The sequence below is a fragment of the Dermochelys coriacea genome, chromosome 4 (genome assembly GCF_009764565.3).
Source record: "Dermochelys coriacea isolate rDerCor1 chromosome 4, rDerCor1.pri.v4, whole genome shotgun sequence".
Lineage (NCBI taxonomy): Eukaryota > Metazoa > Chordata > Testudines > Dermochelyidae > Dermochelys > Dermochelys coriacea.
Genome location: NC_050071.1, coordinates 31,992,236 through 32,019,713, shown reverse-complemented (window position 1 = coordinate 32,019,713; position 27,478 = coordinate 31,992,236). Strand labels below are relative to the sequence as shown.

The 27,478-nt window shown below is 42.6% G+C and overlaps 1 protein-coding gene across 9 annotated transcripts in view; it reads left to right on the top strand.

Annotated features, from left to right (window-relative positions):
• Positions 1–27,478, top strand: part of TBCK (TBC1 domain containing kinase) — a 244,548-nt gene that overhangs the window by 88,423 nt on the left and 128,647 nt on the right. For all 9 annotated transcript variants that reach the window (XM_043513301.1, XM_038399499.2, XM_043513304.1 and 6 more), the window contains 3 exons: positions 2,107–2,192; positions 11,079–11,115; positions 19,627–19,788. In XM_043513301.1, the coding sequence (XP_043369236.1) occupies positions 2,107–2,192; positions 11,079–11,115; positions 19,627–19,788 (285 nt within the window). The remainder of the gene's footprint in view (positions 1–2,106; positions 2,193–11,078; positions 11,116–19,626; positions 19,789–27,478) is intronic.

Sequence of the window (27,478 nt, the reverse complement as noted above, 5' to 3'; positions counted from 1 at the left end):
GTGAGGATGCAGCTACGCTGCTTAGTTTTTACTGCTTAAAAAGATGTGATTTTATTGCCAGCAAACACGTGATTATCATCTTGTTGCAAAATCCTAAGTGGAGAAGGGGCACTTGTAGTATTCATGGCAAGATAGATCAGCCATGAGGTGAGGTCAGCATTATGCCCCCACCCCTCCAGCCTGTGACTTAACCTCATCTAGTTTATTTCACAGTAAAACCAAAGTGCCTTGTTTTGCATCCGATGAAGTGAGCTGTAGCTCACGAAAGCTTATGCTCTAATAAATTTGTTAGTCTCTAAGGTGCCACACGTACTCCTTTTCAAAGTGCCTTGTGTTCACTATGTTTTACAATGGGATAGCTAATGTGCATTAGTTATCCTCGGGTAAAACACACAGTTTTTTGGTCAGTGAAATCAAGCCCTATATTGCTATTCCAATTATTCTGTGCTGCTGATCCATTGTACAGATTAAGTGTGATTTGCAATGTGAGAACTCTCATTGGGGCTAGGCTAACTCAGGGTGATGGCTGAATTAAGATAGGGTGACCAAATGTCCCGATTTTATAGGGACAGTCCTGATATTTGGGGTTTTTTCTTGTATAGGCACTTATAACGCGCCCCCACCCCGTCCCGATTTTTCACACTTGCTATCTGGTCACTCTAAATTAAGATAACTCAAAGACAAAAGACAAGCTCTGATGCTGGTGTTTGTAAATGGAATGTTTGCAAATTAAGGTGGGAGCAGTTTAGAGACTTCCTAAGGCACTGTAGCAACACTTACTGACTGTTCACTTAAGAAGCTATTATTAAAGGGTGACTAGCTATGACTCCTTTGCATGAAGATGCTGCCTTAGCAGAGTCTTTGATGGAGGGGCCTGGAAATCTCTGCCATTGGGGCAAGGTTATGCAGTGTCAGGCAGCAGCACTGTTTGGAAATTTTGAGGACTTTGTGGAAGGGAAAGGAAAATGCAACCTGTCATGAAATTGCAAGGATAAAGTCTCTTGATTCTGAGCCTAAGAAAGGCTCCACTTGCAGATAGAAGGCAAATGAAATTGTGTGTAAGGGGGAGGAAGGGGAGAGAAGTTTTTCAGGGATAAGCTTCCATTTTGGCTCCTCCGAAATTAAATGTGAATGATGATTAAGGCGATTGAGTTAAACTGTCCCTTTCAGCTTGATGAGTAGAACTGGGGCTATATTATTAAATCTGTCCTGTAATAATTCTTTTCCCTCCCCAGAAAGGAAAATAAAGAAGATAGGTGTTAATAAAGGGAGGAGAGACTTAACACTTCAATCCACATAATGATGTAAACAAGTTCACTTAGTAGCAAATACGTTTAATGTGGTGATATCTCTGTAGTTTTCAGTGCATGTCAGTTCCTGGAAATTACTGGAAGAACCTTGTTCTAATTTACTTTAATCAGTGTGATATGCCCAAGGCCTAGTTCATATTTATGCTGAAATATTTGCTTTTTATTTAAATTGTGTAATTTGCAAGTGTGTAAGACATCAGGCTATGAGCACCAACGAAGTATTCCATTTGTTTTAGCTGTATCTGAGTGGAAAAGGAAGTATGGAAAGCCCTAAGGACTTTACATGTACAGCACTGCACCGTTGTAGCGCTTAATGAAGATGCTTCTTACACCAATGGGAGAACTTCTCCTGTTGGCGTAGATACTCCATCTCCTCGAGGGATGATAGCTATGTTGACTGGAGAAGCTGGTCCTGTCTACATTGGGGGTTAGGTCAATATAACTACATCACTCAGGGGTATGGATTTTCCATACCCCTGAGAGACATAGTTATATACTAGCATAAGTTCCTAGTGTTTTAGACCAAGCGTAAGTGTAGAGAAGATAGAAGCTGTTACTGTTGAAGATGCAAATGGTATAAACAGGGAGAGGAGAAAAAACTTTAAATGGATTTTAAAAAGTATATTTAGTTCTAATAGATAATATAATAGTTAAAATGGTGTTGTATGTATAAAGAAAAGTGCAAGTTTCATAATTAGTACTGTTCCAGGCACATGTATTCCTTGTGTGTGAGTTAAGTGTGCAGTTGTGTATTCTCTTTTTTTGGCAATGGTCTTAAACATTGTTGTCATTTCAGAATACCTGACGGTGTTCTCCCAGATGATTGCATTCCATGATCCAGAGCTGAGTAACCATCTCAATGAAATTGGCTTTATTCCAGATGTAAGTGCTAAGGGTTCTTGTAAATGCTGTATAATGAAAGTAAAGAGAAGAAAAAAGGAAGAGGGTAATTCTAATAGGGTGTTTCTAAATTGTTGCTGACCCAATGAAAGTTGCATACAGAAGAACTTTACCTCTGTCACTGGAAGTTTTGATCTGGACACAGTGGCAAAATGAGGACAGGGACATGCATATAATTAAGTGGCAGACCACAGCTTTTATTAAATTTTAACACAAGGGAGGGGCACTACCTGACATCACTCATAATCTCTTATACTAGGCATTTACTTAGCTCAAGTGGGCAACGGGGGAGAGGGCTACAAGACTCCTTACCATATAACCTGTAGCTGGCACCAGGATTACAGGACTCCTTACCATAACATGAGGTAGGCTGTCCTCACCCTTCCCCCCAATACTCAGCCCTCCCAAGCGGGGGACAGAGGGTGCAGCAGGGTGGGGACCTCAGACAGTGAAGGCCGCAAGGTGTCGCCCTATCACATGAGCCCACCAAAATCCCAGGTCTTTTACCTCCTGAGAACTGTTCATTTTTATTCTCAAATGCACTGGAAACTGGCCACAAGTTGCAGCAAATAAACAACTCCACCCCAGAACCTCAGTAGGGACTAAGGATATGTCTATACGACCCCTCAGATCAGCAGGCAGCAATCGATCCAGTGGGCGTCGATTTATTACATCTAATCTAGACACGATAAATGGACCTTCGAGCGCTCTCCCGTTGACTCCTGTACTCCGCTGCTGCGAGGGGCGCAGGCAGAGTCAATGGGGGAGTGGCAGCAGTTGACTCACCGCAGTGAAGACACTGTGGTGAGTAGGTCTAAGTACGTTGACTTCGGCTACGTTTTCACATAGCTGAAGTTGCGTAACTTAGATAGACACCCCTTCTCCCCCCAGTGTAGATCAGGCCTAAGTGAGTTCCTACTTGTAACCCATTGTGGCTTGCAGGTGCTGCGAGGAAGGCAAAAATCTTCATGGTCCTCCGCCAGTTGTCCCATGGGAGAAAAAATTTCCTTCGTGACCCCCTGAACAGGCAATGGGATAGTCCAACAGCATCTGTCAGGCCAGGTTCCCATCCCTATTTTGGGTGGGTAGAATGGTCTGCTTGAACCAAGCCAAAAGATGCTCAATATGGTCCCTGCCTTGGGCTAAACCCTGGGACCTGGGGAGTGCTGGCCAATCCCACAGCCTGCTAATGGGTACTGGAGATTCCCAGGGTAGGAACTATTTTATTGTCCATTGACGAGTATCTCTCTCCCTTGTTACTGGGACTGCTTCCCTTTCACCATTGGCCCCTACCCATTGATTCTGATGGGTGGCATTTCTCGAAGGGCTTATGATTAAGGCTAAAATTTTGTCATGGATATTTTTAGTAAAAGTCATGGACAGGTCATGGGCAAGATAGAAAAATTCACATTAGCCCGTGACCTGTTCCTGACTTTTACTAAAATTATCCCAGATAAAATGGGAAGGGACTGGGCAGATGCAGAGTGGCTGGGAACTCAAGGGGGCTTAGAGCTGCAGGGTTCCCCTGCCCACTCACTAACAGAGAGAAGCTGCTGGTGTCCCCTGCTGTGGCAGCAGTGGAGCTGCTAGGGTACTCCCCTGCCTGCGGCAGCCGGGGGCTTGGGGGTTGTTGTCTCAGGTGGCTCCCTGTTGCTGCGGGAGGCGTTGGGACCATGCAGCTCCCAGCCGCTGGGGCTGAAGTCATGGAGCTCTTTGGAAGTCACGGATTCCATAACTTCTGTGACCTCCGTGTCAAAATCGTAGCCTCACTTATGATGAGAGAGTTAAACTTTTTGTTGTTGTTTAACTTCATTCTTAAAGAAAAATATCAATATCAAAAATCACACCCTGATCGATGACATAATGCTCACCTAATCCTCACTGTAGATACAGCTATGTTGGTAGAAAAATGTTTTCATTCCAGGGAGGTAGTTTTCCTACACCAATGGAAAAACCATTTCCATCAAACTAGGCTATGTCAACATTACAGGGTTATGCCTGCATAGCTATGGTGACATAGTCTCTGTATTGTAGATATACCTTAAGCCTGTACTGAGGTGACACATTGAAGACTCTAAAGAGAAGCATTGTTAACTGATATGGGCAGCACTTTTTAAAAAGTCTGGTCAGGTTATAAAAAGAACAGTCATTAAAAATACGTGGCAAGCTTTATGACAGTACATGTAATAATCAGTGTGGGCGGGGAGAAAGGAGGGAATCGTCACCATGGAAGAGGGGAATACAGGTTCACTGGGAAGAGGGGAAATATAGGGTGTTTGGTTCAGGAATATATTTTCTGAACAGTCATGATTATCATTTTATTAAAAAACGATGTTCCTTCAAAAATGTTAAAGGTAAATCACTGCTTTTGCAGAAATTGCCTGCTGTTACAGGGCCAAATTTGCAAAAACTGATTTTTTCATACACAACTTCTGTATGAATTTGTGTATACTCATGAAGTGATCAGGAGTTTCATATTTAAAGGATACTTATGCATGTAATTATCAGATTTGTGGCCACAAATGAAGGTTTTGCCAGGAAAGCATAAATTAAGTCTATTGTACAGTTGTTGTTTTTTTCTTTTTGGTAAGTGTTTCAGGGTGATAAATAGGGTTGTTTATAAATGATCCAACTTCAGACAGGATATAGCGACACTTACAAACTAACAGGTTTTAGAGTAGCAGCCGTGTTAGTCTGTATTGGCAAAAAAGAAAAGGAGTACTTGTGGTACCTTAGAGACTAACAAATTTATTTGAGCGGATGCATCCGATGAAGTGAGCTGTAGCTCACGAAAGCTTATGCTCAAATTTGTTTTGAGGTGCCACAAGTACTCCTTTTCTTTTTTTAAAAACTAACATACGTCCAGTCAACTGAAGAGACCAGCCAATGTAGTGGGTTACACATGGATGGGTTAAACTTACTTCGGTGTAGAAAAGACCTTCCTAGGCCATATGCATCACTTCAGGCTAGTGTCAAGGGGAGAAGAAATCTATTCATCTATATAAAGCCGGTGAAATCAGGGTTTTATGTAGATGAAATGCACGGGACTTTGAAAAAGCGAAATGCAAGCTCCCAACATGGGGCTGGGGCACAGGGCTACAGCATAGCCATCCAAGCATACTGTGGCCATTAATTCAGCATGTGAATTGGAATAGCAACATAGAACGTGTACGTATGTACGTTCCCTGACCCATCCTTTTGCCTATCCCTATCATTGCCATCCATATCATCCTACGTGGACCCACTGCAGAAAACCATCTGCAGAGCTCCTCAGACAATGACTTCAATCATGGGCCTCTTATGGGCCCTCAGACAAATTGTAGATGACATATGAATAAATAAACACCATTTATTTGTACATATTTTTATTTATTTGTATTATGGTAGTAGCCAGGAGTCCTAATCAGCATCAAGACTCCACTATGCTGGTCACTATACAGATGCACAGGCATACTCAGGCCCTGTGTCAGAGACCCGAAATCCTAAGATAGATGACAAATGAAGGGAGTAGAATAGAGAATCCAAAATATATACCAATTGTGATGTACAACTATAAATTTTTTTTAAAAAGTATTTGCATCATACAAGTATTGGCAATCCCCAACTGTTGTAAAGGCTAGTTGCGCCTCCTAAGGGGTCATTTTTCCTAAATCACCTGTCACATCAAAATATTTCTTTTCTGGGTTCTGCCTTTTAGATTAGTAAGAGAGAGGGGTGTTTTTGCACCTGTAGCAAGACAGCCCAGATCCATCAAGGTGAAGGATATGCACTTCAGTAATGAGATCCGAACCAGAGTTTCGTGCTTGAGTACTAATCCTATCAAAGTAAACCCTGATTAATCTTTCATCATTGAAAGGCAGGCTCCTGCTGCAGGAAGGATTGTGTTTCCTGGCACCCTTCCATTTACTTTGGGTCATGTAGCTCTCAGAATATTGAACGCTGCTGAAGCTTGAATAGTTGTGAATATTGTTAGCTGACGTGCTGCCTGGATTAAATATATTGCAGTGGCTATGTGATTTACATGTAAATGGAGATATCCGTTAGGTGAATTTTATAGGTTTTTTTTTCTTTTTCGCTGTTGTGGAGTATGAACTTACATAATGTTTTATAACATCTGTTCTGTATTTTACTAAATAATTCTAACATCAAAATCTGTCCATTTTTAAGGGAAGAGAAACAAGGAAATGAGCCACGTTACTATAAGGGATACTGTATCCATAAATTATTCTGAATAGCTTTCAACTGCAAATATTAGAAGCTAGACACAGTTGTCAGCTGGCCATTAACAGAGATGACAAGGTCTGGCTGCAGTTGCTTAATATCATCTTGGTAATGCTGCTGTTGTAGACAGACCTCAAATTGGATTCAGTGATATGCAGGAGGTATCTGTAATAAGGCTTTATCTAACTAGAGTTAAAAGAACACTGTTGCCAACATATTTTTCGTTCTTTTTATTTTCCTGTTTGTGTGTAACTACATTTGGAAGCCTGAATTAAATTGTCCTTACTGAAGTATACGTTTCTCTCTTGCAAGCACACGCTTGTTCAGTCATGAGTGTTTGACGGCTGGTTTTTAATTTTTTATTTAATAGGAAAGCAATTGTTTTGTATTTTACATATTTGGGATGAGAGATGGGGATGGATGGAATTAGGTTTAATCCTTTACATTTATCTTGCCCGCTTATGGGTACTCTGTCCCCAGTCCTTCAAACATTTATGCATGTGCTTAACTTTAAGCATATGATTAGTTCATTTAAGCACTTACACAGTGCTATAGAAATTAAAATTAAGCATGTGCATAGTGTTTAGAGTTTCAGGGCCTTCATTACCAGTATCTGGATAGGGCACTGAAACAGGAGGTATAAAATTTGAGTTTTAGTCCTGCCATTCTGCCACAATATTGCTCAGTAACCTGGGGCAAGTAATTTTAATTCTCTGTGCTTGGCTTCCACTTTGTCACAAGAAGTCAGTGAGGTCAAAAACTTACCAAGATTCAGAAAAGGACTCAACATTTATATGAGTATCAGGAATATGCAGGGTTGTCACAATTATAAAAACTTTGGGAGGGACATTAAACCTGATGCTTGAATCCAGTCTCTAACTATACCATTTAGGAGGAGACCTAATGTGGGAGGCAGACTATCTCACATTTGTCCCTTTAGGATTCTTATGCTTTCTGTAGCATCTGGAGTAGCCTTTGTAAGAGACAGGATACAGAGAGTTGATGGACCTTGGCTCTGATCTAGTATGGCAATTCATATGTTCCTGTATTTGGTTTGTGAGGAAAAATGTTTAAATTTACCAAGTTATGAGTGTTTGAAAATCGCACTAAATATGTGTAGTAGATATGTATGTTCAGTTTATAAATTTGGCACTTACTTAAAGAAATGTATATCACATGTGTTGGCAGTACAGTAATTAAGTTTTCTCTTTTTAGAATTGCCTTGCCAATTAATAAAAATACTGAACCAATTGTCTTCAGACTTGGGTCGTTTTGTAGAGGATGATTATGATTATCCTGTAATATATTTTACTCCTAAGTAGTGATAGATACTCTCAACCTTAACTCTATCTTAACAAAGTTTTTGTCTGGGAATTTCCTTCTCAAAATGTATACCTAACAGGTAAATCTACTTTTTGTAAATTCTCAGAAAACTCATTGTGCATTCAAATGATAATTGCATTAATTTTGGGGAGGATAGGCCGTATTCTTCATAGATTTAAAAAAAGTGGTTGCATCGCTGCTTTTATGTGTTCAACTAAACTCAACCTTGTCTATTAAACATTGATAATTTTGGGACTGCAACTCATGATCTCAGGCTTCTTTCTCAGATAAATGTACTTTTACAGTTGTAATGAAAGTATATATTTTGATTCATTGTTTTTACTAATTCTCATTTGATGTGGAAGTTCAGCTGATCTGTTTTTTCATGTGACTTAGTGTCTATGAAGTTCAAATATTGCTCTTATTGAGTACTGTGTAAATTTTCTCTAAAATATTGAGCAATACTCATTTGAAGAGAAGATACAGGGAGACCCACCAGTCTGCAAACCATTGCAGTTTGAGCTCCAGTGGAAAAAGGTTGAAAATCACTGTGGTGAAAGTTTTAGCCAGAGTCCTAGCATGCAGTTATTCTTTCCAGATGTTACTAGGGGGCAGTATTTACTAAGAATCTCTTTATTTAGAGTATAGTGGTTTGTCATATATATATATGGCAGCATATTTGTTTTAAATTCAATGTTTGTGAGGCAAGTACTTTAAACCAGATACATGTTGTTCTCCTTTTGGATCTTCATTTTCCACTTTTGACCTGCTACAGTGGAATAATAAGACATGAAGGAGGGATGCTGAACAATGCAGTAGCTCTCTTGTTTGCAATAAAAGCACTGGAGATAAATTATGATAATATTTTTATACTTGCCTCTACCCCTTCTTGTTGTAGCATTATATTGTAGAAAATAACAATAATTTCCCCTTCAATTCCTATTGTAATTTCTCTAATAACTACTTGCTACTTTAAGATTGTCTGGCCTAATTTTTTGACATATTGGATAGTTGTCAGGATTGGTGAGTGACATTTGTAGCCAGGTCTGTGTGTTAGGGATAAAGTTTTTGACTATTTGTCATATTTACAGCATGTTAATGTTTTCTGTTATGTCCAATAGTTTTGTATATTTCTTTTACTTGTGTGTTGAAAAAATGTGTACACAGCTAAAGGTATACGTGTTGGTATTTACATTTCTGTGTGTAATTTTGAATGTATGCAAGTCTACTTGGCTAATACAATTTTTTTAAAAAATCAGATCATAAGTTTGAACTGATCTACTTCCAGTTCTCAACGAAATAATTTATGAACAAGGGGGGCTCAGGTATTTTGCTGTGGTCAGTTTCTATCTCAAAAGCAAAAGGTATGTCTACATGGGGATAAAAACCTGCGACTGGCCTGAGCCAGCTGACTTGGGCTCATGGGGCTTGGGTTGCAGGGCTGAATAATTGCTGTGTGGATATTCGGACTCAGGCTGGAGCCCAAGCTCTGGGACTCCGTGAGGGTGCAGAGTCCCAGAGTTCAGGCTGCAGCTCAAGCATGAATATTTACACAACAATTTTTGGTCCACAGCCCAAGCCCCACAAGCCTGAGTCAGCTGACCCAGGTCAGCCACATCCATGCCATGGAGCTTTAATCTCCATGTAGATATACCTAAAGAGAAAGCATTCAGCATATCTGGAGTCATCTTTTCTAGTGGATATACTGCACATTCTTGCATGTGAACAAATTATTACAAATGTAATGGCAGGGCAGAAGCACTATTGCAGGCTTTTCAGATGGTAGTGGGGAATATGAAGTTGTTGATGGAATGCTTTACAAAAATATATGTGTGGAAGTAGATTGTACTGGTGTATTCCATCAACAATGGTAGAGGAATTTTTACTATCAGAAACAGAACCTTTCTGTATAGTGAGGTCCATTCATAAAGACCTGTGTGAATGCTGAAAATACTGGCAAGTTTAGTCATCTCAGCTTTTCTGCTGCTGTTATGAATAGTTGGTTAGAAGAAAGGTACACATAGAGTGGCTATTACAATAAATTTTGGAGAGCTCTATGCCAAGGAGTACTGCAACAGACATACATTCATCAATTCAACGCCTGACCCAGTTAAGAGTGTATTTAACACAAAGAACACACTACTGCAATATTAAGCTTGTTCATTTAGTCACTAGACATAAGGAAATGCAAAATGAAGGTTCATTAGCAGCACTAACTTGTGCATTTCATGACCTAAAGAGTAATATACTAAGCTATACATTTAACTAACTAAAAAGAACCTCTCCAGAAATGTAAAATACTGCATACAGTTCAGATGAGTAAAATTTAATATTGGATTTTTAACTTTTGCATTCCTGACTTGCAGTGACTTTCTGTACAACTTCAACATAGTATCCACATAGATTTTTACCTTTAATTTTATTAGTATTTTGTTTAAAATTAAGAATTATGCTTGAAGTGCATAAGCACTTAAACTGCCCCAGTTACTGAAGAGGGCATACCTTTTTAACTGCCTTTCATATTTACAGTACCATACATGCATAACGTAAACTGTTCGAAAGCCTTACAGTACCATAAAGTTTTTACGGCCCAGAGAGCCCTTAAGCAGCATAAATGCTTAAGCTCCTCATAGCAAAATAAGTGCCTACACCACCTCAAATCCCTCACATGACATAAACATTAGGCATAAGCACCTAAACTGCTAAATGCATACAATACATTGATAAGTGCTTTAAGTCCTTAAGGCTGAATTGTACCTATTGCCATTCATTGAAAAATGTTCACTTGTTACATTAGGATCACATTTAATAGATGTCCATATGGGGCGGGGGGGGGAAGCAGATATGCCCAGTGCTCTTCTCAATAAGTGTGAATACCCACATCTTGCTGAATGTTCTACTGCAAGGAACAATTTCCTGTTGTTCATAACTTCATTATCTAAACTATTTGGTTTTTCATACTTGGCTATGTACTCTTCAATGAAGATTCATTGAATGCCAACTTTCAGATGTCCAAGATCAGTCATTTTTGAGTTATCTGTATGTGTAAGTGGGATGGAAACTGTGATCATTTAATCAAACACGGCTTTGTTTTTTTAATTTTCATGAAACTTAAAAGTGGCTGAGATGATTCTGCTCAGCCTTTAAGCAAAGGAAAATTCAGCCCCAAACGTGAAGTGTTCTGTAAGTTACATTTATGTGAAAATGGTCTTATCACTGAAACTTTAAATGCTATACAGCTTTAAATGTAATAGAAAATCAACCTTGACAAGGCCTTTAGTACATAACAAAATGTGTTTTTTATCCCTTCTCTTTCTCTTGTAGCTGTATGCTATTCCTTGGTTTCTCACAATGTTTACACGTGAGTATACTTTTTTCTTTGATTAAATATCAACACTGTATGTTTAACTTCTCCCATTTTTCCATAGAATATACATTTCAGTTTAAAAGGGAAGAATATAGACCCTTCACTCCTAGATGCCTAGTTCAAATTCACCCCAGGTTAACTGGAGTCTACAGGGACTTCGATTTTGTGCACTAAAAAACAGTCTTTTCAGTTCCATGCATCTGTGAGAAAACTGGCCTCTTCCAGCTTTTGGGGGGGGGGGGCAAACCGCCCATTTCAGAGATCTGTTATGTGTTCCAGGATTCCCCTAGTTGTAATTTGGACCTATCCTCCATGAACTTATTTAATTATTTTTGAACCAAGTTTTACATCCCAATATCCATGGCAATGAATTCACTGCATTATGTCAAAAAGTACTGCCCTATGTTAGTTTTAAAGCTTCTGCCTACTAATTTAATCAGGTGATCCCTAGTTTTGTTTTATGTGAAGAGGTAATACTTCCCTAGACCTCTGTTGTGTCATACTCTGTATAGATTCCACGACAACTGGTACTTTTTCTTATTCCTGAAACCAGGGATCAGTACTGAAGGAGGAAGCCCTTATCTAGACAGAAAATCTTCATATATAATTTGTCACATTTTAAAAAAAGTAGAGTCAATTTTTTGAGGTGAGAAAACGATAGCGACTTTGTTGGGTTAAAGGCCAGCATATGCAAATATACCTTAATTGAATAAACCAATACTTTACTATTGCACAGATCTGTTACTACTCTATCATGATTTTATGTTGTTCCTTGGACAAAAGGAGTATTGTACCTGAGGAGGTTAAATGATAGAGATGATTCTATACGGAGATAATGCATTATTTCAATTTTAAAGTAGGAATAATCCATTATACTTCCTCCTCTCCTCTGAGATATGGTTTCCAATTTCATATAAGATGGCATTGGAGTTAATTTAAAAAAAATAATTGATCAGTTTTCTTATTAGGAAAAGAATGTAAGTTTTATATACTGATGAAATATCAAAGAGTTAAAGATTGCCTGTGCAATAAAGCAGTGTTGTCTATTGACTACTATTGGTCCATTCAGTTAAACCTTTTGTGAGCATAGCAATTCTACCCATTTTTCTTCTATTCACATATAGTTGTTAATAAAATTATTTAAGCATGCTGGATAGGATAAAGTTATCTGGAGTATTTTATGCACAGATTGCCATTATTCCTTTTTTTCCTGAAAGAAAAGGTTCTTCTTTGAGTGCTTGTTCACGTCCATTCCACATTAGGTGTGCGTGCGCTGCGTGCACAAGCGTCAGAAACTTTTTCCCTTAGCAGCTCCCGGTAGGCCACCTGAGTGGTGCCACTGCACCCCGCATATATACCCCCCGCTGGCCCGATCCCCTCCAGTTCCTTCTTATGGTCCGTGGCAGCATTGGAACTCTCTCTCTCTCTCTCTCTCTCTCTCTCTCTCTGGTAGAAGAGCAGTCCCTTAGCCTTTAGAGTAGCAGTTACCAGTTCGTTTACATATAGATTGTGAACACTTTAGTGATTAGTTGCTTGGAGGCCGCGGGGCATGTTGCAAGCCCACGGCTTCAAGGCTTGCGCCAGGTGCCGCAAACCTATGCCAGTTAGTGACCCCCATGACTCGTGTCTACGTTGCCTGGGGGACAGACATCAAACTGAAAGGTGTAGGATTTGCAAGGCATTCAAGCCAAGGACAAGGAAAGAAAGAGACTTTTGCCTAAAGCAACTGCTGATGGAGGCTGCATTGCAGCCGCCAGGCCCGGAGCGCCCAACGCTGGCTAAGGCTTCCTCGGTGCGTAGTGCCCCGGAGCCGTCGGGAGATGTGGCACTGGCGAAGCACCGTAAACTGTTGGTCCCAGAGCGCTAGGCTAGGCCCTGGCACCAATCTTCGTCCCCGGTGCAGCCCCCGGTGCAACCTAAAGGAAGGCGTGGTTGTTCCCTGCACAGGAGGCTGGTGCCTCCCAAGGCACCGAGCACCGACAAGAGCAGGAAGGCCGTGGTAGCGACGCTGACACAGGCGGTCCCGGCGGCACAAGCCCCACCGAGCCCAGACCTAAGTGAGCTCAGTGCAGACGATGGGCTCGAGGGCATAACAGATCAGCCCTCCACACCTGGCACCTTTTGAGGCCACAAAGGACCTCATGGAGCATACGGCGGCAAGCCCCCTCCCGTACGGGGAGAACCCTCTGGCACCCATGCCTCAGGCGCCGTCGAGGGGTAAGCTGGCAATGGTGTGCCGCTCGAAAACACCATCCCAGCATTGCTCCTGGAGTTGGTCCCGGTCGAGCTCCGACTCCACAGACTCGCACTTGTCAGCGGCCCAGAAGGAGGTTGTGGCACCGGCAGTGGGTCAATGCGAAGAAGCGCCAGAAAGGGCACATGGCTCCCCGGCACCGCCCAGAGAGGAGTTGAGACGGCCCTCGCCAGAGGTTTCCTGCTGACGGCCCTGGTCCAGGGAACGCCCGTCCCGGTCCCGGGGGGGTATCTGTACTGTTCCCGATCCTGCTCAGCCAGGAGCCACTCGTTCTCCCGGCAGCACAGATCGTTGGCACTGCCATGGCCTTTGCGATCGGCATCGCTGCAGTCCGGTGCCAGCTCCGGCCGCTATGGCTGCCCGGACAGCAGGGACCCTCAGGGGACTGGCAACCTCCAATGAGGGTTGCCAGGCCATTGGCCCTTCTGGACCCCCGGGCCTATCAGGAGCACCAAGGGGCCCCGTCCAGGGCAAGTTACTTGGTGCAGCGGTCCTGGTCCCCGCACCGACGCTAGACGGTGCTGGAGGCAACAGTATCCAGGCCTCCAGCATAGACCGGAGAATCTGGCACCGAGCCCAGTGCCATCCCATAGACTCCCGGCCTGAGCCGGGGGCCCCTGCCACAGGAGATGGGGAGCAGGAGGACCAACCAGAGGGGGTCGAGTGCAGCTAACCTCCTCATCTTCCCCCGATGAGGCGGTGGCCGGTACAGAGGTATCCGGCCCTCTGTCAATAGACCATAGAGCCCACCAGGAACTGCTGCGCAGAGTTGCCCAAAATTTGGGGTTTCAGGCCGAGGAGACTGTTGAGCAGGAGGACCCCATGGTGGACATTTTGATCCCCAAACAGCCATCCAGAATAGTGCTCCCGCTCATTAAAACCATTCAGTCTAACTATAAGACTATATGGCAGACTCCGGCCTCCAGTGCTCCAATGGCTAAAAGAGTGGAGCATAAATACTTAGCCCCATCTAAGGGCTATGAGTTCCCATTCTGCCACCTGAGTCCATGCTTCCTAGTAGTTTCGGCGGTGAACGAAAGGGAGCGCCATGGACAGCCCACCCTGGCCCCCAAGGCCAAGGAAGCGAAACGCCTGGACCTTTTTGGCAGAAGGGTGTACTCATCTGGGAGCCTTCAGCTGAGGATTGCTAACCAGCAGGCCATCCTCAACAGGCACAATTTCAACTCCTGGGCGGCGGTGGGGAAGTTTAAGGACAACCTCCTGCAAGGTTCCCAACAGGAGTTCACGGCTCTGGTGGACGAGGGCAAGGCAGTAGCCAACACCTCTCTCCAGGCCTCCCTGGATTTGGCAGACGCGGTGGCTAGAACAATCGTATTGGGGGTGGTCATGAGGCGCTCTGCGTGGCTCCAGGAGTCAGGCCTGCCCCCTGAGGTCCAGAATACACGAGGCTGCATGTTCGAAGAGATCCAGGCTCTTCTCGGACCAGACAGACGCGAGGCTCCATAGCCTCAAGGACTCGCAGGCTACGCTCAAGTCACTGGGTACGCACACCCCGGCGATCCACAGAAAGCCCTTTAAGCCAGAGCCTCGCCTTCAACGCCAGTACCAGCCTGGCCATAGGCATGAGCCTTACCGTAGGCGAGGCAGGGATAATAGGCGACGGTGCAACAACAATAATGCACCGGGCCAGAACCAAGGCCAGCACAAACCCCAGCCGGGCACTAAGCCAGGCTTTTGAAGGTGCGCTCGAGGACAGTGTACCAGACCAGTCACCAGATCTGTCCCGTTGTTTCCTGAACTGCCTGTCCTGTTTCTCCCATGCATGGTCCACCGTTACATCAGACCGTTGGGTCTTAGGCACGGTGCGGAACGGGTACTCGCTGCAGTTCGCCTTCCTCCCCCCCTTCCCTGTCCCTCTTCAGGGACCCCTCTCACGAGCTTCTCCTAGAGGAGGAAGTCTGCTCGCTGCTACGGGCAGGGGCGGTAGAGGCAGTGCCTCACGGCCTAAGGGGAAAAGGGTTCTACTCGCAGTAGGTCCTCATCCCCACGGCCAAAGGGGGCCTTCGCCCAATCTTAGACCTGCGCAGGCTCAACAAATTCCTGCTCAAGGCCTGGTTCCACAAGGTCTCTCTGGGCACCATCATCCCTTCCCTGGATCCGCCCTCGAAGTGAAGGACGTGTACTTTCATATCGCCATTTTCCCAGCACATTGGTGGTTCCTACGTTTCACTGTGGGCCAAGAATGTTATCAGTTTGTGGTTCTCCCATTTGGTCTAGCCGTGACCCCAAGGTGTTCACGAAGTGCATGGCGATGGTGGTGGTGGCCTTCTTATGGAGGCAGAGAATCCGGGTGTACCCGTACCTTGACAACTGGCTCCTGGTGGGCTGATCCGAGGTGGAGGTGCGGGGCCACGTGGAGGTGGCCCTGAGATTGTTCCGTGAGCTGGGGCTCCTGGTCAACGTCCCCAAGTCCACACTCGTACCCATGCAGAGAGTGGAATTCATAGGGGCGGTCCTGGACATGGTGCAGGCCAGGGCAAGCAATTCTGGGCTATCCAACAAGTAGTGGCCTCCCTGCGCCAGTTTCCAATAACAATGACCGGGTGCTGCCTGCGGCTGCTGGGCCACATGACAGTATGTACTTATGTGGTCAGGCATTCCAGACTGAGACTCAGGACTCTGCAGGCGTGGCTCGCTCGGGTGTACCACCCAGGCAGGGACCCCTTGGACTTGGTAGTGACAACCCCAAGGGATGTGCTGGATTCCCTGTTGTGGTGGCAGTCCCAACCTGTGGTTTGCGAAGACAACCCCTTTGCCACCCCACTTCCGGACCTGACGCTGGTGCGGATGGGGGGCTCACTTGGGGGACCTCATGACGCAGGCGTTGTGGTCCGGGGCAGAGCGGTCGCTCCGTATCAACGTGAAGGAGCTCAGGGCAGTTCGTCTCACCTGCCAGACCTTTCACGCCACTCTGAGTGGTCACAGCATGACAGTTCTGACAGACAACACTACTGCCATATTTTATATAAACAGGCAGGGCGGGGTTCGTTCCTCGACACTCTGTCGCGAGGCTCTCCTCTTCTAGGACCTTTGCATAGCTCATGCGATTCACCTCGAGGCGTCTCATCTCCCAGGGGTGCGGAATGAGCTGGCGGACTCCCTCAGCAGGTTGTACTGCATGCTCGATTGGATGCTCAGGGTGGACATGGTGCTTTTGCTCTTCCGCAGGTGGGGGTTTCCCCGGGTGGATCTGTTTGCCACCAGGGCCAAAGCTCAGTGCTCGTTGTTTTGCTCGTTCCAGGGCCGCAGCCCGGGCTCACTTGCGGACGTGTTTGCAATTCCATGGAGAGGGGGCTTGATTCATAGATTCATAGATACTAAGGTCAGAAGGGACCATTCTGATCATCTAGTCCGACCTCCTGCATAACGCAGGCCACAGAATCTCACCCACCCACTCCTACGAAAAACCTCCCCTATGTCTGAGCTATTGAAGTCCTTAAACCATGGTTTAAAGACTTCAAGGAGCAGAGAAGCCTCCCTCAAGTGACCCATGCCCCATGCTACAGAGGAAGGCGAAAAACCTCCAGGGCCTCTTCCAATCTGCCCTGGAGGAAAATTCCTTCCCGACCCCAAATATGGCCATCAGCTAAACTCTGAGCATATAGGAAGATTCACCAGCAAGATACTACAGAAAATTCTTTCCTGGGTAACTCAGATCCCACCCATCTAATATCCCATCTCAGGGGATTAGGCCTATTTACCATGAATATTTAAAGATCAATTAATTACCAAAATCACATAATCCCATCATACCATCTCCTCCATAAATTTATCAAGTTTAATCTTAAAGCCAGATAGATCTTTTGCCCCCCCTGCTTCCCTTGGAAGGCTATTCCAAAACTTCACTCCTCTGATGGTTAGAAACTTTCGTCTGATTTCAAGTCTAAACTTCCTGGTGGCCAGTTTATACCCATTTGTTCTTGTGTCCGCATTGGTACTGAGCTTAAATAATTCCTCTCCCTCTCCGGTATTTATCCCTCTGATATATTTATAGAGAGCAATCATATCTCCCCTCAACCTTCTTTTATTTAGGCTAAACAAGCTGAGCTCCTTGAGTCTCCTTTCATAAGACAAGTTTTCCATTCTTCTGATCATCCTAGTAGCCCTTCTCTGTACCTGTTCCAGTTTGAATTCATCCTTTTTAAAACATGTATGCCTTTCCCCCGCTCCCCTTGGTGCACAAGGTCCTGCTCAAGATGCATAGGGACAGGGTGGTGGTGATCCTAATCGCCCCAGCCTGGACCTGCCAACGTTGGTACACATAGCTCCTAGAGCTGTCGGTGGAAGCCCCAGTAGTCCCGCCCCTACACTGGGACCTTGTTACACAGGATGGCGGGCGGCTTCTCCACCCCGACCTGCAGTCGCTGCACCTGATGACGTGGAGGCTCTGTGGATAAACGCCCTGGAGAGCCAGTGCTCCCTTCCTGTGCAGCGGATTCTGCTTGGCAGTAGAAAGCTCTCTACCAGGGTGGCCTATAAGGTCAAGTAGAAAAGGTTCTTGTGTTGGTGTGAACCCTGACAGGTGCGGCCGGGCCAGGCCCTGGTGCAAGCCATTTTGGAGTACCTCCGGCACCTTAAGCAGCAAGGGCTAGCCCCGTCCTTACTCAGAGTGCACCTGGCACCCATCTCTGCCTTCCATTGGGGTTCTTGGGGGGGCTCGGTGTTTTCCCACCCAATGGTGGGGTAGTTCCTTAAAGGGTTGGAGAGGGTGTTCCCGTACTCCCACCCCCCAGTCCCTCCATGGAACCTTAACCTGGTCCACTGTAAACTCATGGGACCCCCTTTTGAGCCCCTAGCTACCTGTTCTTTCCTCCACCTTTCCTGGAAGGTAACGTTGCTGGTTGCCGTTACCTCGGCCAGAAGGGTGTCCGAACTGAGGGCCCTCACCTCTGAGCCACCATACACAGTATTTCACAAGGACAAGGTGCAGCTCCGGCCGCACCCCAAGTTCCTCCCTAAGGTGGTCTCCCAATTCCATCTGGACCAGGACATTTATCTACCGGTGTTCTTCCCGAAACCGCATACAGATCTGAGTCACTGCAGCTAGCACACATTGGATGTGCGTTGAGAGCTGGCTTTCTATTTGGAGCATACCAAACCCTTTCACAAATCCACGCAGCTGTTTGTGGCTGTAGCTGAGAGGGTAAAAGGCCTCCCAGTCTCAGCGCAGCGGATTTCGTCTTGGATTACAAGATGCATCCAGGCATGCTATGGGCTCGCAGGTTTTCTGGCCCCGGCGGTCACGGCCCATTCGAGCTGGGCGCAGACAGCTTCTGCGGCATTCCTGGCACAGGTCCCGATCCAGGAGATCTGCAGAGCAGCCACCTGGTCCTCGGTGCACACCTACACGACCCACTGTGTGGTCAGCCAGCAGGCCAGAGATGCGGCAGTTGGCAGAGCGGTCCTCCGAGCAGTTGTTCCGTGACTCCTACCCTTCTCCAGAGGTAAGCTTGTAATTCACCTAATGTGGAATGGATGTGAACAAGCACTCGAAGAAGAAAAAAATGTTACTTACTTTCTCGTAACTGTTGTTCTTCGAGATGTGTTGTTCACATCCACTCCACCACCCACCCTCCTACCCCTCTGTCGGAGTTGCTGGCAAGAAGGAATTGGAGGGGATCGGGCCGGCGGGGGTATATATGCGCGGTGCAGTGGCGCCACTTGGGGAGCTCGCTGGCCCGACGGGAATCGCTAAGGGGAAAAGTTTCCAACGCTCGTGCACGCGGTGCGCACACACCTAATGTGGAATGGATGTGAACGACATATCTCGAAGAACAACAGTTACTAGAAAGTAAGTAACCGTTTTTTTCAGAATGTTTTCAAAAGAGAAAAATCCCTTCTGAAAGCTCAATCCGCTAAGAAGCATTGCATACATTTGTTTTTCACTCTCACCCTTCTCCCCATCTCCAGTAGTATACTCATGCATAATTACAGATTGTTCCAAAAGAGAGAGAAATATCACTAAAGTGTGTACTTAGCACCAGAAAAGAAAATAATCCACAGAAGTAGATATTTAATATTAAAATGAAGTGTTGATTGCCATAGGGAGTAATAAATCTACATATGAAAACAAATCTGAGGCTAAGCAAGTTTAGTCTCATTTGTTCCCAAATTAAAAGGCAAGTAACTTTGAGGCAACAATAAAACTTATAGAAGGTTAGTCATGTATATTTTTAAACCTTAACATTGTGTGTTATAATTAATATTTTGTTGCCTGTGCCATCTTGCAGATGTCTTTCCACTGCACAAGATTTTTCATCTGTGGGATACATTATTGCTTGGCAATTCTTCCTTCCCATTCTGTATTGGAGTGGCTATTCTGCAACAACTGCGGGACCGGCTTCTGGCTAATGGATTCAATGAATGCATTCTGCTCTTTTCAGATTTACCAGGTATATAAATGACCATTTTTTTTTCTGGTGTCCTAATTTTTAAGCTTTCTGTTGAACGTATGTATGTTTATGTCAAATATTTTATAGGTTTGGAAAATTAGGCTTATGTGAACCTATGATAGTGTTTGGGGCCTGGATCACAGCCCACTGAAGTCAAGAAAGTCTCCATTGTCTTCAGTGGTGCTTGGGTAAGGTCCATTATCAAGGTTCAAGTAAAGCATGGAGAACTCAGTCAATTTTAGAATAATTTAAAATAATTAATGAATTGAAAAATTTGAATCACTGGTTGACATACCACAAACAGGACGTGGTACAGTTAGTCAAATTTATCCTCAATGAATTACTCATTCAGATTTGCTCCGTATGCTATTACTGTGGTTATCTCATTATATGATGATAGCTCTATCCTTCCCTCCTTTGGGAGTACATTTCTTGCTACAGAAGCAGTCACTAGAGCAGAAATACAAAAAGTTGTTTAAAAGCCAATAAAGAAGCACTGTTTAAAGCAGTCTGCACTTGAAATTCAAAACTTATAAGAGACTGTTCACATAGAAGTGCAGGCTACTTCAGGTTCCTTTAGCCACTGGTCAGCAACTCTGCCCTCTTATTCAATGGATACTGACATGACTTAGCTCAGTACAAACTTGTGTCTCCTGAAAATATAACAGTCCAGCATGAGGCTTTAACCTTACTTGTGAGCAAAAATGTTATTGGTTAATAAAAAGAAACATTTGAATTAAATAAGCTTAAATAGATTGGAAGATGCGTTTCCATGCACTTGTGTTTAATCAACATTCAGATAGCGCACTGAACGTGTAAAACACTACACTACATAATTATACATTGTTATTTCTTTGGCACAGCAATTTGCTTTAATAGCATCACCCCAATTTTACCACTATGTTCAGTGGTAAAAGAAAAAACAAACCTTTTTTGATCCATCAAGACACACACAAGTTAAAACTAAATAATCTTGTCTCCATAATCAGTCATTTCTAGACTCCCCTCCTTCCTGGTATATATTTTATTGTTGATTCTCTGTTAATTTTGTCATATATACCCCAGTCCTATAAACAAACATATGCTTAAAATTTTACTACTGTGAGTAAATGAAATCAGGGGACTACCCCCAGTAATAAGATTAAGTAAATTCATAAGTATTTACAGGATCAGGGCTTTAAGATGCTAAACTTCTCAAAACAGAGAGCTGCAGGTTGAATAAAAATTGTGGGGGGGGGGGGTTTGGTAAAGAAACAAGAACAAAATCAGATTTTATGTAAACCTTAATTTAATTTGATATCCTGTTCCTGTATTTTAATTTCCTTCTGCATTCTTGGTCAATTCAAATGCCTTTCTTAAAGTTTAAGAATATCCTTTGAAGTTCTGAAAGGTGTGGGCCAGTTCAGAGGATCTCCTTCTCCCATTCCATGGCTGTTTGGCTAAATGCTTTGGCTAGAGCTCAGTTAAAAAATATTATAATTATTTTCTTGCCTAGGTCATTTCTCCTGATTTATTTCCCTGAGTGTATCTTAATTATGTAGTTCAATTAATCTTAAGCCAAATAAATTGTTTTTGTGTTCTTATAGATATACTGTTCATTGTAGTAGCATTGTGTATGAATAAGAAATTATTAGCTTTCATAGTACTGTAGACTTGAAATATGTTTGACTCTTTTTATGATAAGCATTTTCAAATTATAGAGTATTGTAAGGAATTTTGAAGATTTAAAGTACGATATACTGAAGTATTGTTTAATCTTATGGTTATGACCCTGAAATTATTTAGGATTATTGTGATTTATTTTATGTGGTGCAAGAGTTCCAGAAACCATAAATATGTCATGTTCAAAGCACTTTCAAAACGTTACTAATTTTATAATAAAATATTTGATATGTCAAGTAAGAACGCTGTCCACCACACCCTGTGTTAGAACACATTAAATATAGACTACACCAGGAATTACTAGTTGGCTTTCTATTCAGAGAAATAGTGAGTCACCAATGTATGTATACTGAAAAAAAAGAGACAATATGAAATATCTGACCCTGTTTTTGAAGATTGAAAATACATATTTAGAACCATAATATGTGAAGAGCTCCATTGATAGTAGCTGTTGCAGAAAATCCTTGGTCCTCCAAAGATGCCTGTAAGAGTGCTTCTGACCTTCCTTAATGACCTGCATCACAGAATGGGGTACATTCAACAAATCTCTTTACAATTCTTTTGTTTACACCGTCTTAGAGAGCTGCTTATTTATGAAAACATGTCTATTTGCATGTGTATAATAGAATATAACTTCAACTTCAGCCATGTCTGCCCATACTTAATTTTGCCTCAAGCTGCCATGAATGCCCGTGAGCCTCGTCATAGTTCACTGACTGTCAATATGGGAATGTTAATGAATCTTAATTATGACATACATTGCATTTAGCGAGGTTATCACATTATACTAAGTTATTTGTTAACAGAGTTTTTTTTAATTAATTTTTCTGATGTTACTGGAGGAATCAAATTGCAGTAGCATGTTAATATGCCAGGTAACCTCTGAGAAGCATTTTAAAAGGAGGTATAGGTGATGATAAACACAGGTTGTATGAGTTTGGGTTTTTGTACCATAGAAAATATTGTAGGTAATAACGCATTATAGATTAGAGTTCTGAAGTGAATTCAAAATGCAACCCAAATTGGCGTCTTGGGGGGGGGAAGTAAGATAATCCTAAAGTAAGACAATACAGCATTATTTGGAAATAAAATACACCATTAGTGTAGCTAAAAATTAAATAATATCTTCTTTTAACATATAATGATTATATGTTATATCTCTGACTTTCCTACATAAACCTTATTTTTGGTTTAAAGGAATAGCCTTATTATGCTCTTAGCCACCTGTATGCCCAAGCAGGGTTTTCACTATTTTGATTGAAATAACCTTTATGCCACGGCTGAAATTTTTCTGAGACTAATTCATAGACAACTTTCACCTAAAACTGGGTCACTCTGAGAAAAAGATTACACTGTTGAAAACATCTGCAATAATTTCAATCTAAAATCAATTGTTACTCAGCAGCTTAAAATTCCTGTGGTTTTAAGTTTGCTGCATACCTGAATGCATTATCTCAGGCTGCCAATGAAAATGACTTGCTTTCCAGTCTAAGTCTATTTTATTGCTCCTCAAAGTTGCAAGATTCTAGTTTTTTAACATTTTCTTGTTTATAATTTAAATAAAAGCTCACTGAGTTCTTAAAATCTGTATATTAATAACAAAGGGTCACATATTCTATCCGGTGCACTGGTACTTACAGACTCTTAGGGTTAGAAGGGACCTCAAGAGTCATCTAGTCTAACCCCCAAGAGCAGAAGCCACCTTCCCCAGGCCACTGAATAATAATGCAGTTTCCATAGCTGTTTGGGAAAGTTAACAATGCCAGTAAAAGGAAGGTCCTTTGTAATGCCATCCTATGGATGGGATCCCTGGGGTGCAACCTGGAACTGGGGTACCGTAGTGCCCTCTTAACTCTCCAGCCTGGGCTGTCGCTCACAATGCTTTTCTAGTGACAAGCAGCAAACCCCTCCAGGTGCTGTTACCACTCAGTACAACAGGACGTGGAGCCCCACACACTGCTAAATTTGCATGAATGCTCCCTGAACCACTCATGAATCATACAGTAAAAGGCACCAGCAAATCTCCCAAGCCCCTAACCTTGCACCCCAGAACTGTACCATCTTGCCCTGGTTAGAAGCCTGACCAGTGTACGTTCATTACCCAGGCCGCCCCTCCCTCCATGTGGAGGGGGCACACACTAGCCTTTGTAAACTGAGCTGAGATTTCCCAAACACTTCAACCAAAACACACGGTTTTAGGTAAAATATAAAACAAATTTATTAACTACAGAAAGATAGCTTTTAAGTGATTAGAGTGATAGGCGCAAAAGGTCAGAGATAGTTACCAAAGAAACTAAAAGGTTAGCATGCAGTCTAAATCCTAACCCTGATTAGACTAAGCAGTATTCGGATCAAGCAGTTTTTCCTACACCTTAATACACAGGTTTTCCCTTTAACCTTGGGACCAGTCTTCAGTGTAGGTGGGGGAGAAGAAAGGTAAAAGCATGATGCCACTGTCCCTTATGATATATCCTCAGTCCATGTGCCTGGAAAACACTCACCCAGAAATGTCCTGGTGCGCTTTGCTGAGTCAGAGTTGAACAGTCCCCCATTGTGTGATACTTGTGCAAGTCTCTTACAGAACTGTAAATCCCTTGCTTACAACACTTCTTCTGATTAATGGTAGTTTAACACCCACCTGCGTGTAGATCATTTCCTTTGTTGTCACTAGAGAGCTAGCAGTGGACAACTCCCAAATTTACAACATATTACAATAACAACTATATAGCAAAGTTTCATAACTTCATACATGCTAACAATATACATATTTTAACAGAATAATGGGTTTCAGCAGATCATGACCTTTCATATGATATCTTACATAGCATGTTTCACATGAAATATCATATCCATATATAAATGATTGATATGAGCATTACAGGGTGCTACTCTGAGGTACAGCATGTCACCATATGATACTTGAAAATTATCTTGAAAACTTTTTACAAAGGCAGTGACTTTCTTGATGTGAGGTTTCAGAGAAGCAGCCGTGTTAGTCTGTATTCGCAAAAAGAAAAGGAGTACTTGTGACACCTTAGAAACTAACAAATTTATTTGAGCATAAGCTTTCGTGAGCTACAGCTCACTTCATCGGATGCATTTGATGGAAAATACAGTGGGGAGATTTATATACACATACAGAGAACATGAAACAATGGGTTTTATCATACACACTGTAAGGAGAGTGATCACTTAAGATGAGCCGTCACCAGCAACGGTGGGGGGGGGGGAAAGGAGGAAAACCTTTCATGGTGACAAGCAAGGTAGGCTATTTTCAGCAGTTAACAAGAACATCTGAGGAACAGTGGGGTGTGAGGTGGGGGGAGAAATAACATGGGGAAATAGTTTTACTTTGTGTAATGACTCATCCATTCCCAGTCTCTATTCAAGCCTAAGTTAATTGTATCCAGTTTGCAAATTAATTCCAATTCAGCAGTCTCTTATTGGAGTCTGATTTTGAAGTTTTTTTTGTTGAAAGATAGCCACCCTCAAGTCTGTAATGGAGTAACCAGAGAGATTGAAGTGTTCTCCGACTGGTTTTTGAATGTTATAATTCTTGACGTCTGATTTGTGTCCATTTATTCTTTTACGTAGAGACTGTCCAGTTTGACCAATGTACATGGCGGAGGGGCATTGCTGGCACATGATGGCATATATCACATTGGTAGATGCGCAGGTGAACGAGCCTCTGATAGTGTGGCTAATGTGATTAGGCCCTATGATGGTGTCCCCTGAATAGATATGTGGACAGAGTTGGCAACGGGCTTTGTTGCAAGGATAGGTTCCTGGGTTAGTGGTTAGTGAATTATAACATTCAAAAACCAGTCGGAGAACACTTCAGTCTCTCTGGTCACTCGATTACAGACTTGAGGGTGGCTGTCCTTCAAAAAAACTTCAAAAACAGACTCCAACGAGAGACTGCTGAATTGGAATTAATTTGCAAACTGGATACAATTAATTTAGGCTTGAATAGAGACTGGGAATGGACGAGTCATTACACAAAGTAAAACTATTTCCCCATGTTATTTCCCCCACCCCACCCCCCACTGTTCCTCAGATGTTCTTGTTAACTACTGGAAATAGCCAATCTTGCTTGTCACCATAAAAGGTTTTCCTCCTTTCCCCCCCCCCCCCGCTGCTGGTGATGGCTCATCTTAAGTGATCGCTCTCCTTACAGTGTGTATGATAAAACCCATTGTTTCATGTTCTCTGCATGTGTATATAAATCTCCCCACTGTATTTTCCACCAAATGCATCCGATGAAGTGAGCTGTAGCTCACGAAAGCTTATGCTCAAATAACTTTGTTAGTCTCTGAGGTGCCACAAGTACTCCTTTTCTTTTTTCTTGATGTGTTGGTTGTGTATTTTTTCCTATGATGGACAGTGCTTTGTATTTTCTGGGAGATGTCTTTATAAATGAATTTAACAATCTGCCAAGAATAATTTTGGGCACAGAATATTCATCCAAAGTATCAAATCATTTTATGCAATTTATATCACATGGCTTCATAGTAAAGTTAACCTTTATGAGCAAGAGAGAAACAGGCTAATTAAAAATACTTACTTTAAATTTGGAAACATACCACCAGTAAATCACATTTTAGGGTTTGATTTTCTTATTTGGTAATCCATCTTTATAAATGCATTAAGTGTTTTGTTTCTAACAGTCATTTAAAATTGACTCTATATGAACGGAGTGTTTCCCCTGTAAAGGTTTTAAAAAAGTCAGATTTCATCCCGCTATATTTACTTCTAAAAATGACTATTGCTCTTTTGCTTGTCTGTAAGCTTTCAGTTCTTGCAGCTGTCAAGCCGTTTATATCACATTACTCAAATAATACCTATAGGTACCATTAAGATGCCACAGCACTGAGAGAGCCTGTATTGTGTAATATCACAGTTTGTTAAAGTTTTGAATCCTGCGTCTGACAGCACTGTACTCCAAGTTAAACTATCTGAACATAAATCTTACTAATGGAACCCATAATATTACAATGTTTACCTCAAGACAAGAAAAAATTAACATGTTGGAAATAGCCCCACACAAATATTTGGCCTTGTTGTAAAGATAGGTGCTAGCCATATCCTTCACTAGGACAGTACATCTTTGTTGTCAAAACACATTTCATTGGCCCATGAATTCCTGTCTTGTAACCAACAAGCAGCATCCCAAGCTCATTGTTATCCATCCCCTTTTCCTATACTTGCATGCATGCATGCATGCATGTCTAGCATTTTGGGGAGATCTGTCTCCTACAGTTTCTGACAACTCGGTCAGTTTATCAGGGTTTCTCTCTCATTCTCTAACTTTCCATGCCTATAATTGTAGGTGGAACACAAACTAGATATGAATATGCTGCTTAGTTCAAGGTTTTATTTTCTGAACAAGTCAGTCATGTTATTGATAAGACTTGTAATTAACTTTAGTATTACAGTTTTGTAGAGCAGCAAATTCGTGGCCACGCAATAGCCACTTCACATTCTTTGGTAATCTATGCAGTTTTAGCATAATAGTAATTTTCTCATATGTTAGTATTTTGTGTTACAAGTTTCTGACAAAATACAGATTTTTTTTTTTGAATTATCTATAATGAGGTGCCAGTACCATGTATCCTGATTGGAATATCTAGTTTTAAAAGGATACTGACAAGGCTGGTACAATATATATAAAATTAGATTAAGTTTAAGTTTATGGGAATGTTTATGCATGTTATGTTGTCTTTCTGTCTACTCTAATTCTTGCTTTCAGAAAGAGCATACAAATATGGAAAAGTCCTCTTCTCTTTTTGTGAGTGTGGTGTAACACAGGTCCCCGGGTTTCTTATTCATTCCAATAATGTAAGCACCAGAAAAATGTCAGTTGACCAAAAAGCAAAGCCAACCTTTCAGCTGCAAACTTTGTTTTGTTTGTAGAATGTGAGAATTTGAGATTTAGAACAGTTCACTCCAGCACATCCAATGGTGTGTATGCACAAGGAGACGGAGATAAGGTTGTACAGATAAATACAGCTTTGGCATTTGTCACTTC